The 14,772-nt window shown below is 38.2% G+C and overlaps 1 protein-coding gene across 1 annotated transcript in view; it reads right to left on the bottom strand.

Annotated features, from left to right (window-relative positions):
• Positions 1-13,343: 13,343 nt before the first annotated feature.
• LOC118993994 (patched domain-containing protein 4-like) overlaps positions 13,344-14,772 on the bottom strand; it is a 56,270-nt gene continuing 54,841 nt past the window's right edge. Inside the window, exon 3 of the mRNA XM_037056501.1 lies at positions 13,344-13,847. Coding sequence (XP_036912396.1) covers positions 13,344-13,847 — 504 coding nt within the window. The remainder of the gene's footprint in view (positions 13,848-14,772) is intronic.

Raw genomic sequence — 14,772 nt, 5'->3', positions numbered from 1 at the left:
TTTCAAGAGTTTATTGAAATTGCAGCATTTACCTCAATGGAGTACTGCAGAAAATCTCATTCTGGATGGCAACTGCAGCTCTCCTACATCAGTAATATTTTTTCTTGGAATGTTCTGACATGATAGTCAAGTCAATATCAATTAATGGGGATAGTTAATGTTGCCTGTAATAGACATGTATTTGAGGAAGGCTTAGATGTCCATGCTGGAGAGGTGGAAGTGTCTGTCACAGTTCTACCATGTGCTGGATAAATTGATGTCTCTCATCTCCCTATCTGCTGAAATACTCAAGCCTGATTCACAGTCTGACTTAAGAGATAAAAAGTAAGGGCAGCACATATTAGGCAGCATATGGCTTTTTTATAAATCTTTCCATTTAAAAAATCTAAACTAGCATATCAGCTACTCCTGAGATAAAAAAATCACCAAAATGGGTCCATATGCTTCTCACCCTGATTACAACTGTATTATGTAACTGTTCTTTTCCTCATTCCTAAACTCCAACTACCACTAGAAGAAGCCTGTTCATAGTAAAAAAGTATAAAAACGAGAGTGGATTCCAAAGAAAATACAGAATCTTAAGAAGTCAATATATAATTATTATTAGCCCTGGCTGGTGTAGCTCAGTGGATTGAGCGCGGGCCTGCGAACCACACGATTGCGGTTCGATTCCCAGTCAGGGCACATGCCTGGGTTGCAGGCTAGTCCCCGGTGGGGGACACACCAGAGGCAATGATACATTGATATTTCTCTCTCTCTCCTTCCTTTCCCCTCTAAAAATAAATAAATAAATAAATATATATATAATTATTATTAATGGTGAACAGTGTAATATAATAAAAAGTACATACTATTTAATTCTACCTCAAATGCTTGGCATAAAACTCAACTTCTTATTTGTTAAGCCAAGATCAGTATTTTTCCTTTCTCCCTCAAAGTCTATAGAAACCTATTAGTGAGACAATGTCTTGACTAATTAAAAATGTCCTAGGAGGTCCTTTTCACATTTACAATACAAGAACAGATCAATACCAGGAAATTAAAACTAAAGAATAAGTGGAGACTTCCGCCAAGATGGAGGTATAGGTAGATACACTTTGCCTCCTCACACAACCTAAAGAACAACAACAAATTTAAAAATAAAAAATAACCAGAACTGCCAGAAATTCAAACTGTAGGGAAGTCTGAAAACCAACAAGTTAAAGAAGAAAGTTCATCCAGACCAGTAGGAGGAGCAGAGATGGGCAGCCAAGGTGGAGAGCACTTCTGGCAAGGTGGTGACTAGAGGGCAGGAGAGGCAGTGGCTGGCAGAGCTGGTGGTCCTACATTTGCATGGGGATAAACCAGGAGGAACAACTGAGGAGCAAGACAGGCCATGCAACCCAGGATTCCAGCTGGGGGAAATAAAGCCTCAAAACCCCTTACTGAAAAAAACCTGTGGAGGTTGAGGAGGCAGGAGAAATTCCCAGCCTCACAGGAAAGTTCTTTGGAGCAGCCCACAGGGTCCTAGAATGTACACAGAACCAGCCACTGGGAATCAGCACCAGACGGGCCTAATTTGCTTATGAGTGGGAAGTGACTGAAAGCTGCCAAGAGCAAACATTATTGTACCCTCTCCAACCCCTCTCCCACATGCAGTGCCACAGTGGGTTGCCCCACCCTGGTGAATTCCCAAGGCTCCATCCCTTACTATATAAAAGGTATGCCAAAACAAAAAAAAAATATGGCCCAAATGAAAGATCACATCAAAGCTCCAGAAAAAATACAAGTAAGTGATGAAGAGATAGCCAACCTATCAGATACATAGTTCAAAACACTAGTTATCAGAATGCTCACAAAAATGGTTGAGTATGGTCACAAAATAGAGGAAAAAGTGAAGGCTATGAAAAGGAAAATATACAGGGAACAAACAGTGATGGAAAGGAAACTGGGACTCAAATCAGTGGTTTGGACCAGAAGAAAGAAATAAACATTCAACCAGAACAGAATGAAGAAAAAAGAATAAAAAAATGAGGAAAGACTTAGGAACCTACAAGACAACTTTAAATGTTCCAACATCCAAATCATAGGGCTCATAAAAGAAAAAGAGGAAGACCAAGAAATGGAAAACTTACTTGAAAAAAATAATGAAGGAGAACTTCACTAATCTGGTGAAGAAAATAGACTATAAGGAAGCACAGGAAGTTCAGAGAGTCCCAAAGAAGTTGGACTTAAGGAAGCACACACCAAGGCACATCATATTTACAGATTAAAGATCATGAGAAAATCCTAAAAGCAGCAAGAGGAAAGGAGACAGTTACCTACAAAGGCGTGCCCATAAGACTTATTTCAGCTGATTTCTCAAAAGAAAATTTGCAGGCTAGAAGGGGCTGGAAAAAAGTATTCAGGGACATGAAAGGCAAGGACTTACATCCAAGATTACTCTATTAAGCAAAGCTATCATTTCGAATGGGAGGGCAGATAAAGTGTTTCCCAGATAAGGTCCAGTTAAAGATTTTCATCATCACCAAACCCTTATTATATGAAATGTTAAAGGGGCTTATTTAAGGAAAAGAAGAAGATCAAAAATATGAACAGTAAAATGACAATGAACTCACAACTATCAACAAACAAATCTAAAAACAAAAATAAGAACAAACTAAGCATATAACTAGAACAGAAACAGATTCACAGAAATAGAGATCACATGGAGGATTGTCAGCAGGGAGATTGTGAAGTAGGGAGAATGGGGGAAAAGGTACAGGGAATAAGAAGCATAAATGGTAGGTACAAAACAGACAGGGGGAGGTTAAGAATAGTATGGGAAATGGAGAAGCCAAAGAATGTATATATATGACCCATGGACATGAACTAAGTTAGGGGAATGATGGTGCGAAGGGCTGTACAGTGTAGAGAAGAATAAAGTGGAGAAAATAATGGGACAACTGTAATAGCATGATCAATAAAATATGTTTTAAAAAATAAAACTAAAGAATAACATACAAATAAGAACTTTAAGATATCCAAACTAAAAACAATCAAAAGTTTAGACTTTTCTTTCTATGAACTTTAACAGTCACAAAGCTATCAATAGGTCAATATTTTACAAACTGCAAATTATATACGCTTTGACTGGGCACTGGAAAAGATGCCTAACAGACCAAATTCCAGTCACCAGTGAGTCAAAAAATCTAGACTGAAGTCACATATAACCTAGGTGTCAAATAAACGATTCACTGATTGAACGGTAAAGGTGGAAGAGATGTTAAGAACCAATCAGTTCAATTTCCCCATCTTTTTTAAAATTTATTTATTTATTTATCTTTAGAGGGGAAGGGAAGGAGAGAGGGAGAGAAATATCAATGTATGGTTGCCTCTGGTGTGTCCCCTGCTGGGAACTGGCCTGCAACCCAGGCATGTGCCCTGACTGGGAATCGAACCACGATCGTGTGGTTCGCAGGCCCGCACTCAATCCACTGAGCTACACCAGCCAGGGCTATTTTCCCCATCTTATGAAAGAGAAAACATGGGAGACCCAGAAGTAGAAATCACCTAGTAGGTAAGAGGAAGAGACTGGAAGGGACTCCAACTCTTCTGAATCCAAGCTGCTAAGCACAGGAACTTTCACACTGGCGAACACTTTTCCAAAGAAAATAACTTTATCTCTAAAGGAAATCACTTTTCCCCAAAAGCAAGGTGGCTACAGTCAATGTGGCTGAGTAACAGCTCCAACTGAACATGCTTGATATCATAATAAGGTTCTTTCTGCCCCAGCAGTGGGGACAATTTAAGAAGGCTTTCGATGGGTTAATGACCCTAAGTAAAACAGACCCTGTGACAAAAACCAATTTATCCAAAACCAATTATTGGAAAAACAGTTCCAATAATCATTAAAAATTTTTAGCCAACCATCAAGACTTAAAGAGCTAAGTACAGTGCTGGTTTATGCCTCAGAAGTGCCCGAGAAGTAACCCCATATGTCCCTTGTTACCCGGCCCTTTTCTAAATTGAGGCACTGCCTCCAGCAGAACCAAGAGGAGCTGCTACTCATGCTTCTAATGAGTCCTCTCCATCAGTAAATCTCTATTAAGAGATTAATAGAGAATCTCTATTAAGAATCTCTATCTCAAAATCTCAAAATTTTGACTGTGACCTGCATTAGAGAATATATTTCTCATCATGATCTATTAAATACATGTATGTTAAACTGAAACAAATATTATGACACAATAATAATTAGTAGCAAAACATCTTTTGATATTTCATATCTTCTTATTCATTTTTCTTGAAGTGAAATACACATGTGGATTTTAATACATTAAATTGATCTAATCATTTTCTAATAGATCATAAACCACTTGAGAAACACTATGAGACCATTTATTCATTAATTTTGCATATATTTATTGCGTGCCTACACTAGGCCAAATATTGTTTGAAGTACTAGAAAACACTTTCCTTGAAGCTACCATATAAAAAATCTGACTACCCTGACAACACCATGCTGAAGAGGTCACATTCAAATGCAATGTTCCACAGTCCCAGCTGATTGTCCTTCAGAAATCCTAGATGTGATACCAGCTACAGGAGCAAAGAAACCATCTCAGAAGTGTTTGACCTGGCCAATTAATATAGCTTTCCAACATTCAAGTCATCTGTAGCTATTTGTCATTTCAGCTGAGCATTTAGACATCAGAGAGGTGGAGAGAGCTGACACCACTTGATCTTACCCAAATACCCACCCACAGAATGCATGAGCATAATGAAATGGTTATTGTTTTACACTACTAAGCTTCAGGATGTCTGTTTTACAGCAATAGGTAGTAACAGAGCAGACTCCAATTTAAAACAATTTTCTGACCCTACAGAGAATCATAATATTTTGATCCAATCAGCTTTTTACTATGATAATGTTCAAGAATGAAACTTCATTGCCTTTAATGTTTGGCTTAATTTATGTGGAAGAGGCAATTGATGCTCATAAAATAAGCTATTTGCTCTCAAAAAATTTTTGCACACTCTCGCCCTGGCTGGTGTAGCTCAGTGGATGGAGCATGGGCCTGAGAATCAGACAATTGTGGTCCAATTACCAGTCAGAGCACATTCCTGGGTTGCAGGCCAGTTCCTGGCAGGGGCCAGTTCCCCAGCAGGGGACACACAGGAGGCAATCATACATTGATATTTCTCTCCCTCTGTCCTTCCCTTCCTCTCTAAAATGAATAAAATCTTTTAAAAAATTTTGCACACTCTTGCAGTTAGCTGATGGCTGTTTGTCCACTTCTTGACAATAGAGTATGATGGGAGGTAACTGCATCACCTTGGCTATAGTTACAGGTAGGTGATTCCATTTTGGACTAGGAGCACAAACTGAAAAGACTGAATTGCAAGATGGAGGTATCGTGGATTCCTGACTTTCTGTTTGTGAAGAGGTACCAAGGAGATTTTCCTGACTCACACCAAACTCCAATATGAATAAGAAATAAATCTTTGTTGTGTTAGGCTAACTAAATTGAAGACCTTATTTACTATTGCAACATAGTCTAGCTGAGCCTAACTAGTATAATTTTCATGATCTGTTATTATAGTCACTCTGACTATACTATAGACCCTCTTCTTTTTTTTCCTGGGATTTTTTTCCCTCATCAAATTCATCTCAATGCCTACTCAACACTTCCCCGAACAGCTATAAAATAAAGCTGGGCAGGGATAGGTTGGAACTCAGCAACAATACTGACTGACTTTTTTTTTAAATTCATGTACACAGATTTCAAGTAGAACCTTATTGCTTCCTAGTTATTGTCTTAAATTTCCTTTAATTTATTCCCCAGTTTTCCAAAGTGACTCTTTCAAACTTTCTTCTCTTTTTTCAGCACCTCCTTCCCCAAATTTATTCTCAGCTGATGACTTGCTTCATATTTTACTGGCAAAGTTGAAGTCACAGAAAAGAATTTCCACATACTCCCACCCCGCCCCATGTGCCAATTTATTGGCTCTGTCCATATATGCGGCCTTCCTTTTTCTTAGCTATAGGTGAGTTGTCTATGCTCTTATATAAAGCCAGACTCTACCGAGCTCTGAATCTAGTACCATCTCTCCCAGTCAACAATATTGTTTCAGGAATTTCCCTCTTTCTCTGCTTTACCATGAAGCTTTATTTCTTTACTACACATCCCTATCATCACACAATCATCGGTATTTCCCTTTATCGCAGAACTCTGTGAAAAAATTCTTTTTACTCACTGTCTTCACTTGCTACCCTCCAAGTGCTCTTGAGTAGCACTTCCTGAAAGCAGATCTTGTCAAAGTCACCAATGACTTTCAAATTGCTAAATAAAAAACAACTCTCACTTCTCACTGTACACAATTTTGTAGCAGCTTTTGAAACAATTGATCCTTTGCTTCTCTGTGAAACACCTTCTATACTTGGGTGCTGGGGCACTACCGTGATCCTCACCTGTCATAGGAGCTACGTTCCAGAGACCCCTGTGACAGGTGAAAATCTGCAAAGTAGTGGTGTGATATTTATTTTATTATTTATATATATATATTTTGAGGCTTTATAAACCCGTCCCATACTCCTATAAACTTTTCCCACTCTCTTATTAACCTTTTCCACACTCTTATAAACACTTCATATGCTCTTAAACACTCTCTACATTCTTAAACCTACATAATTTTAACATAGAAAATTCTATATGGGTACAGTGTACTGCAAAATTCTGCAATATAGGGAAAACTCCACAATACAGAATTATATATATATATTAAAACCCATGATACAGTGAAGCCTCAATAAGTGAATGGTGATATAGTGAGGGATGACTGTATTATGGGTTTTTTTGCTAGCTCACAGCCTGATTGTTCTCAGTGTCTTTTCTGATTCATGCTCATTTTCCCAGTCTCTAAGCACTGGAATGGTCACAGGATCAGAATTCAGGCTTCTGTTTTCCACTTGCATTAATCTTCTAGTTGAGTTTATCAGATTTCAAGTATTTCATAAACTGAGCCATGATGAATCCAAAATTTATATTTTCAGCTTCAATGTACAGATTTTACTTCTGACCCTGATCTGCATACTGTCTTACAGAGCTAACCCCACACTTTCCCACTTGGATGCTTAATAGCCATCTCTACCTTAGCAGATACAAAACTAAACTCTTGATATTTTTTTCCTGAAATTTGTTTCTCCCACAATCTCCCTATGACAATAAACGGAAACTGATTTCTACTAGCTATTCAGCCCTCAAAGCTTGGGGTCATTCTCGACTCTTCTGAAGGACAATTTCCAGTCCTTCAGCCAGTCCTGCCAATTCTACTTTCAAATCTGTATCCTGAGTCTAATCTCTGAACAACTGTCACTGCTCCCATGCTATATCAAGTCACTATAATATCTCATGAAGATTTTGCAGTAACCTTTTACACAGTTTTCCTATAACCATTCTTGCTTTATTACAAACTAATGTCCACATTGCAGTGAGAGATGCTACAATATAATAGCTACAATGTAAACTCAGAGAAGTTTTACTGTATAAGTCAGTTTATACTCTCCATTCTCAAAATGCTTCAGGCAGCTTTCCATTTAAGTAATAGTTCTTAGTGCCCTACATTACCTGGGCTTATAGTGTCTCTCTAACTCCTTAAAACACACAGACATTGTCCACTGTGTATCAGCCATGCTTGCTTTCTTCCTCTTTCTTAACTTCACCAAGCAAGGTCCATCTCAAAGTCTTTGCATGCATAGTTCTCTTTGTCAGGCATACTCTTTTCTGATGTTTCCACATGCCCCTTCTTCATTTCATTTAGCTCTCTACTTCAATTTCATTTTTTACAAAAGCTTTTCTCTGACTACCTATGCTCTCTATCCATTTTCCTGTTTTATTTTATTTTATATCACTTATCAATTATATAAGATAGTGATGTAGATTTGCGTATTGTCTGATGTCACCCCTTTGCAGGCCTAGAATGTAAAATCTGTACAGGCCACAGCTTGACCAGTTCCATTTGATAACTTTTACTATAGAACTCAAAATACTTAGAACATAGTAGATACTTAATAAATATTTGCATAAATTAGTAAGCAAATGAATATGAAGCTCAGTTTAAGATGATAAATAAAAGTCTTATATCTGGAAACCCTGAGTTCATGTGAAAAAAACAAATCATCTGTATGTCTCCAGAGGCATCAAACTGACTACAGTAAGACTCAGGGATTATACAACAAATTCAGGATGGGCTGCAAAAGTAATAGTAAACCAAGGCTACTAATGTCCCTGGAAGCCAGCCACTGAAGACCAACAAGATACAGTAGGTGCCAGCTTGGCAACTGTGTACAACATTTGCCCATATTTCTCCCTGGCAGAAAGAGAAGATGCATTCACATAAAGTGTGTGCAGTTAAAAAAAAAAATCTGACAACCGGTTATAAATTGAATTAGTGGCATTCTCACTGGCTTATGCTTGTGCAGAGAAAGGGCATTAGGCTGGAATTAAATGGGGCCATTTTGGGTAGTTTTAAAAATGTACTATGTCTCTATTTCTCTTTCTGCTATCTTTTCTAGAGAAAATACATATGCCTAAAATCATCTTTTCTAAACCTAAAGCGATGATATACAATTAGACAAACATAATATTACATATGGGAGCACCAGCACAAAATATAAAAATTGGTACAGGCCTTAAAAATGCAGGAGGATACAGAGGTATAGTATATGTGACTCTGAAATTATATTGGGGCTATTAAGTGGATGAGCAGTCACAAAAAAGAACAAGCAGATACAATAGAGAAGAAAGTGAGGCAGTTGAAAATAAGATGATTGAACAATAACACCATAAGGAGCATACCCAGCTTCAGGGATACATTCTAATGGGGGTGAATGGGTTGAACCTTGGAGCTTAATAGAGTGAATGTTCACTGATTCAAAGAGATCCTTGTAAGAAGATGGGAATAGAAATAGAGGTTTACCAGAAGAGTTGGGCTTATTCTCTCTTTATACACAACTAAATTTGGATTATGCAGTTTTAATACCTTATTAACTGTAATTCTTTAAAGGACTGGCTTACCCAGTACTGTGTATACCACTAGAAGATCTATCTCAGCCAGACTTAACTTCCTGATGCTCAACATCATGATCAAAGTCTAACCTCAGTTGAAGAATGAAATGAATGATATTATAGGATCCTCAAAATTCAATATGAAAAGGTCCAAATATTTCATTTAATATATGAACTCACACAAAAGGACAAAAGTCTATACATAACTTTACCAATAAAACATACAGAGATAGTGGGAAAGCTGAGACAAAAACCCAGATTTCCTAACCCTGTAGAGTATTTTTCCTTTTATTTCACTAGTTCTCAGTCTTGATATCTTTACCTTAGAAAAAAAATAAAGCACAACAGAACAAACTCTTCCTTAACAGAGAAAATATTTTACTGTTATATTTCAGAACGTAGCAGAAGAGTTCCTTTTAGAATATTTTAAGGTTTTGAATTGCGGCAATGCTGAAGAGTAACTATTCACCAAGCTTCCTAATTTCTGCACCTATACCATCCAGCGTCAATTTACGATGTTGAAGGTCACTGAGAGAGGAGAGAGTGTGAAAATTGTGTCTTGCAGTATCTGGACTTTTTCATCATTGTGGCTTTTCATATTCTTATTTTTTAAGACATGAAATACCACTCTGTTTTTATAGAGCCTATGTTACAATTTAGCATCATTAGAAAAAAGTTTTCTCATTATTTTTATAAAATATAAAATTTGATATATTCTAAAGTTTCCCTGATAAACCCTTCAATTGACTAATTAGATTACCATCACTTACAGAAAATCCTCTGAAAAGGAACCTCTGGCCAAGATGGAAGTGTAGGTAAATATACTTTGCCTTCTAACACAACCAAACAAAGGAAAACAACAAACTGATAAACAAAAACAATCAGAATTAACAGAAAATTGAGCTGTATGAAAGTCTGACAACCAAGGAGTTAAAGAAGAAATGTTCATCCAGACTGGCAGGAGGAACAGAGATGGGAAGCTGGAACTGAGAGGACACACAGCAAGGCAGTGGCTGGTGGATCAGGTGGTCCCACACCCTCAAGTGGACAAACTGGGAGGAACAACTGGGGAGCAAGACAGACTGTGCAACCCAGGGTTCTAGTGCAGGGCAATGAAGCACCAAAACCTCTGGCTGTAAAACCCTGTGGGGATTGCAGCAGTGGGAGAAACTCCCAGTCTTCTGTGAGAGTCCATTGGAGGGCCCCACAAAATCCTAGAACATACACAAGAACATCCACACCAGTAATCAGCACCAAAAAGGCCCCATTCCCTTGCAAGAAGTGGGGGAAGTGACTGAAAGCAGGGTGAGAGCCGAGCAAGTGGCACCTCTCTGACCCCTTCTCCACATAGAACATTGCAACACAGTGAAGTGGGTTGCCCCACCCTGGTGGATACCTAAGGCTCCACCTGTTACAACAAAACATGCCAATGTTATGGCAAGACAAAGAAATGTGGCCCAAATGAAAGGACAGATCAAATCTCCAGAAAAAATATAACTAAGCACTGAAGAGATAGCCAACCAATCAAGACACAGAGTTCAAAATATTGGTAATCAGGATGTTCACAGAAATGATGGAGTGTGGATGCAAAATAAAGGAGGAAGTGAAGTCTATAAAAATTGAAATAAAGAAAAATATAAAGGAAACCAAGAGTGAAGGAAAGGAAACTGGGACTCAAATCAATGACTCAAAACAGAAGGAAGAAATAAATATTCAACTGGAACAGAATAAAGAAATAAGAAATAAAAAAATGAGGAGAGACTTAGGAACCTTCAAAACAAGTTTAAATGTTCCAACATCTAAATCATAGGGCTCACAAAAGGAAAAAAGAAAGAGCAAAAAATGGAAAACTTATTTGAAAAAGTAATAAAGGACAACTTCCCCATCTGGTGAAGGAAATAGACATGTACATCCGTGAAGCTCAGACAGTCCCAAGTTGGACCCAAGGAGGAACACACCAAAACACATCATAAGTTATCAAAGATTAAAGACAAGGAGACAATCTTAAAAGCAGCAAGAGAAAAGGAGACAGTTAACTAAAAAGGAGTTCCCATAAGACTATCAGATGATTTCTCAGGAGAAATCTTACAAGCAAAAAGAGCTGGAAAGAAGTATTTGAAGCCATGGCATGCCAGAATCTACATCCAAGATGACTCTATTCAGCAAAGCTCTAATTTAGAATGGAAGGGCAAATAAAGTGCTTCCCAGATAAGATCAAGTTAAAGGACTTGTTCATCACCAAGCCATGATTAACAAAATGTTAAAGGGACTTATCTAAGAAGTTGAAGAAGGTCAAAATATGAACAGTAAAATGACAATGAACTCACAACTATCAACAACTGAACCTAAAAAATAAAAACAAAAATTAAGCAAACAACTAGAAGAGGAACAGAATCACAGAAAGGAAAATGAAGGGTTATCAGCAGGAAGGCGGGGGCGGGGGGGGAAAAAATGGGGGGAAAGGTATAGGGAATAAGAAACATAAATGGTAGGTACAAAATACATAGGGGGAGGTTAAGAATAGTATAGGAAATGGAGAAGCCAAAAAACTTATATGTACTTCCCATGGACATGAACTAAAGGGAGGGAAAAGGCAGGAGGGTGGGGGAGTGCAGCATGGGGCAGATAAAGGGGAGAAAAATGGGACAGCTGTAATAGCATAATCAATAAAATATACTTTAAAAAAAGGAAATTCCCTAATAAGTTTTAAGGCATCTAATTTGTCAATCTTGAATGAGTCATGTTTCATTTGTGATTCATGCTCTATAATTTTTATGCATCTTATATTATTTCAAGTCAGGAGACTAAGCTTAAAAAACATTAAGTATAAATGGTTCCAATTTAGACTCATCCTTGTCACTGGTGAAATTTTTTTTTCATATAGTTCTTTGGGAAAAAGAAAGAGACTTTTTATTAACAAGATGAACATGCACTTTAAAATAATAGGCAAAATTCAGGAATATGTTCAATTTCTAAAACCCAAGGGCTATTTCCTATTCATTATTGAATGCATTACACATAGCACACCAGTCTAAGCACTAAAAACAATATTAATAATGAGTGATTACTATGTGTGCTATTAGCTTTAGGTATATTCTACTGAACTCAAAGACACAATTTTTTGAACATGGTACAGTCACTATCTGCATTTTATACAAGAAACTGAGGGTTAATGAGACGAACTAACTTAACAGGGCCACAGTGAAGCTGGGTTTCCAGATAAGGATGTTTGGTCCCAGGGCCTACAATATGAATCTGCCTTTCACCATTCTTCATGAAAACATTTGTTAAGATGAAAACAAAGAGGATCCGGGTCACCTAGAAGAATTTGTGACCACAGTCTTGTGTCTTTTTTCATCTAACAACAAAACTGTAATTCAGCGCTGATTTTTAACCTGGGAAGTGAAAAGCAATTACTTCACAGGTAATGTCAATTCTCTCGCTCATGTCAATTCACCACCTAGAGGCCATTTCTACAGCTCATCCTCCCAATTGCTACATGTAGAGAATTATATCAGAACTGAAAGAACTTTTGCAGTTCCACAATTATCCCCATTATCATCTCCTTTCTGATAAGCCCCATCAGTTACATTGCTGAGCCATCACTCCCTTTTCTCCCAAGACTTGATCTTTCCTTTTGCAAACACACACACACACACACACACACACACACACCACACACACACCATTTTCTAGACTACTTATGTATGTCTGGGAGAAAACTTACAAGCATGGGATAATCTGGACAGGATTCTCATGAACTTTTTTCATCTCTGATGAAATTTTTAAGTGGCAGCAGGAAAGTCTTAGTTTATATTCAGGTGGAAAAATGAAGTGTATTATTGGCAAAAACTTTGAAATGGCTTAATAAAGTTTAATGAAGAAGTTCTTTGAGATTGGAGCATGTGAGTGGTCCTCAGAATGTTCATCCTATGATAGTTACTCTTCATCATGAACAACTTAAAGGTGCCCACAAATACAAACTACAAAATTTTGTTTGAAAATCTTAAAGATTTTGCACCTCCTTAAATCTGTACTCCATAGTCCCTGAGCTATAATTTTTGATGAAGTGAAATAGAGAATTACAATATTGTGTAATTTAAAAATAATTTGACAGCATTCAATTCCCCAACCTAAATTGAAAAATTTCTTGGTTGGCCCATAATTTCCTGAAAGGCACACTAAGGTGAAAAGGTACCATCCCCAAGAAACTTTTCACAGAGTCACACAGACACACTAACACACAGTTAAAACAGATTTCCACCTGAGAATTCAAGAAATGTACTACCTTGCCCCAAACCGGTAAGAATCCGATTACCACAAGGATGGATAGTTACCCATGGCGAAGAACGGGATTCCCAGCAGCGTGGAGTTGTACTTCCCATCAGTGATGAAGAAGATCCCTGCCGCCGTGACAAGGGAGATGCACACTGTGAGCACCCCCAGGAGGCCCAGGAAGGGCTTGCTGCGCAAACAGTCCTTCATGGAGCTGGAGAGGGTGGCTGTGGTCAAGATCAGCACGAGGCTCACCAGGACCTTGCTCCTGGCCAGGATGCTGGTCTTATGGAAGTCTCTCCAGAGGCTAAAGGATGCTAAAGAGTAGAGCTGGAGGTCCTGGTGCTCCTCCTGGAGCTTCCTCATAAGTTTACAGAACTCATTCTCCCACTTCTCCCCTATGAGGTCCTGGGTGGCAGAGCCATAGGTCTGGAGGTAGTAGGTGATTTGAATGGCTCTGGCTGACTTCACCCGTTGGTCCTTGCTGTTTGGCACTTCCACTACCCCGCCCAGTTGATGTCCAATAAAACCGTTCCTCCCATCCTTGAAAACAGAAGAAAGGGAGACTTCAGTTACCAGAGAGATGTACATTCCAGAAAACAGATTCTCACTTTAAGTGAAAGAGCACAAGAAAGGCAGAGATAAGCTTTAGCAATTGTGAAACTGATGTGTGTGGAGTGACATGTTAGGGCTTTATATTCAACCTTCTGGAGCCCCATGGGATACCATGCAAGATGATCAGGATTAGAAAAGATGCAAAGAGTATTATGAAGCTGTGCAAGTCTTGCCACATGCATAGGAAATGTACATAAATATTATTTTGATCTCATCCATACCCTCATTCCCACCATTTCCTTCTGTAACAATCTATAACTCCTCAATGCAGGATCAAGTTTTATGATTGAGTTTCAGCCAAAAGTGAAGCATGGCATGAGTTCACACTTCAAAAGGTAAACTAGTTACTCCTTTAATAAATGTATGCTAAATTTTCCAGGGTTAACACATACACACATACACCAATACACACACAAACACACGCAAACATTACAAACATCCATACTCATCCTTTATATTTTGGGGATATGACTGTATGTTGCAGAACAAGTAGAAGAAAATATTGGTTTTTGTAACTAGTTGTATAGTGTTGAAATGCTTTTGAAATGTGATGTGAGCACCTATTCACTCATTATAATTTTCCTCCAAACACCTGCCTCAGTCAGGCTGATCTTTTACCCACAGAAGACAGTGGACAAACCCCCTAAATAAGACTGATAAGATTTCAGTTGGGATTGTCAAAAGTCATCTCAACTTAGAGTTCCACATAAGGTAGAGTAGACAAGACTATAAGAGTAAGATATTTATAAGAGAAATAATCCCTCCTGTTGAAGGCACTCCTGATACGGACATTGATTTGCCTAAACAGGTTCAGAGCAGTAATTCCCAACCGGTGAGCCTTAACACTTGGAAC

The sequence above is a fragment of the Sturnira hondurensis genome, unplaced genomic scaffold (assembly GCF_014824575.4).
Source record: "Sturnira hondurensis isolate 20B ecotype Veracruz unplaced genomic scaffold, ASM1482457v3 Scaffold0000880, whole genome shotgun sequence".
In the NCBI taxonomy this organism is placed as follows: domain Eukaryota; kingdom Metazoa; phylum Chordata; class Mammalia; order Chiroptera; family Phyllostomidae; genus Sturnira; species Sturnira hondurensis.
The sequence above is the reverse complement of the archived record's forward strand: the minus strand, read 5'-3'. Positions and strand labels throughout refer to the sequence as shown.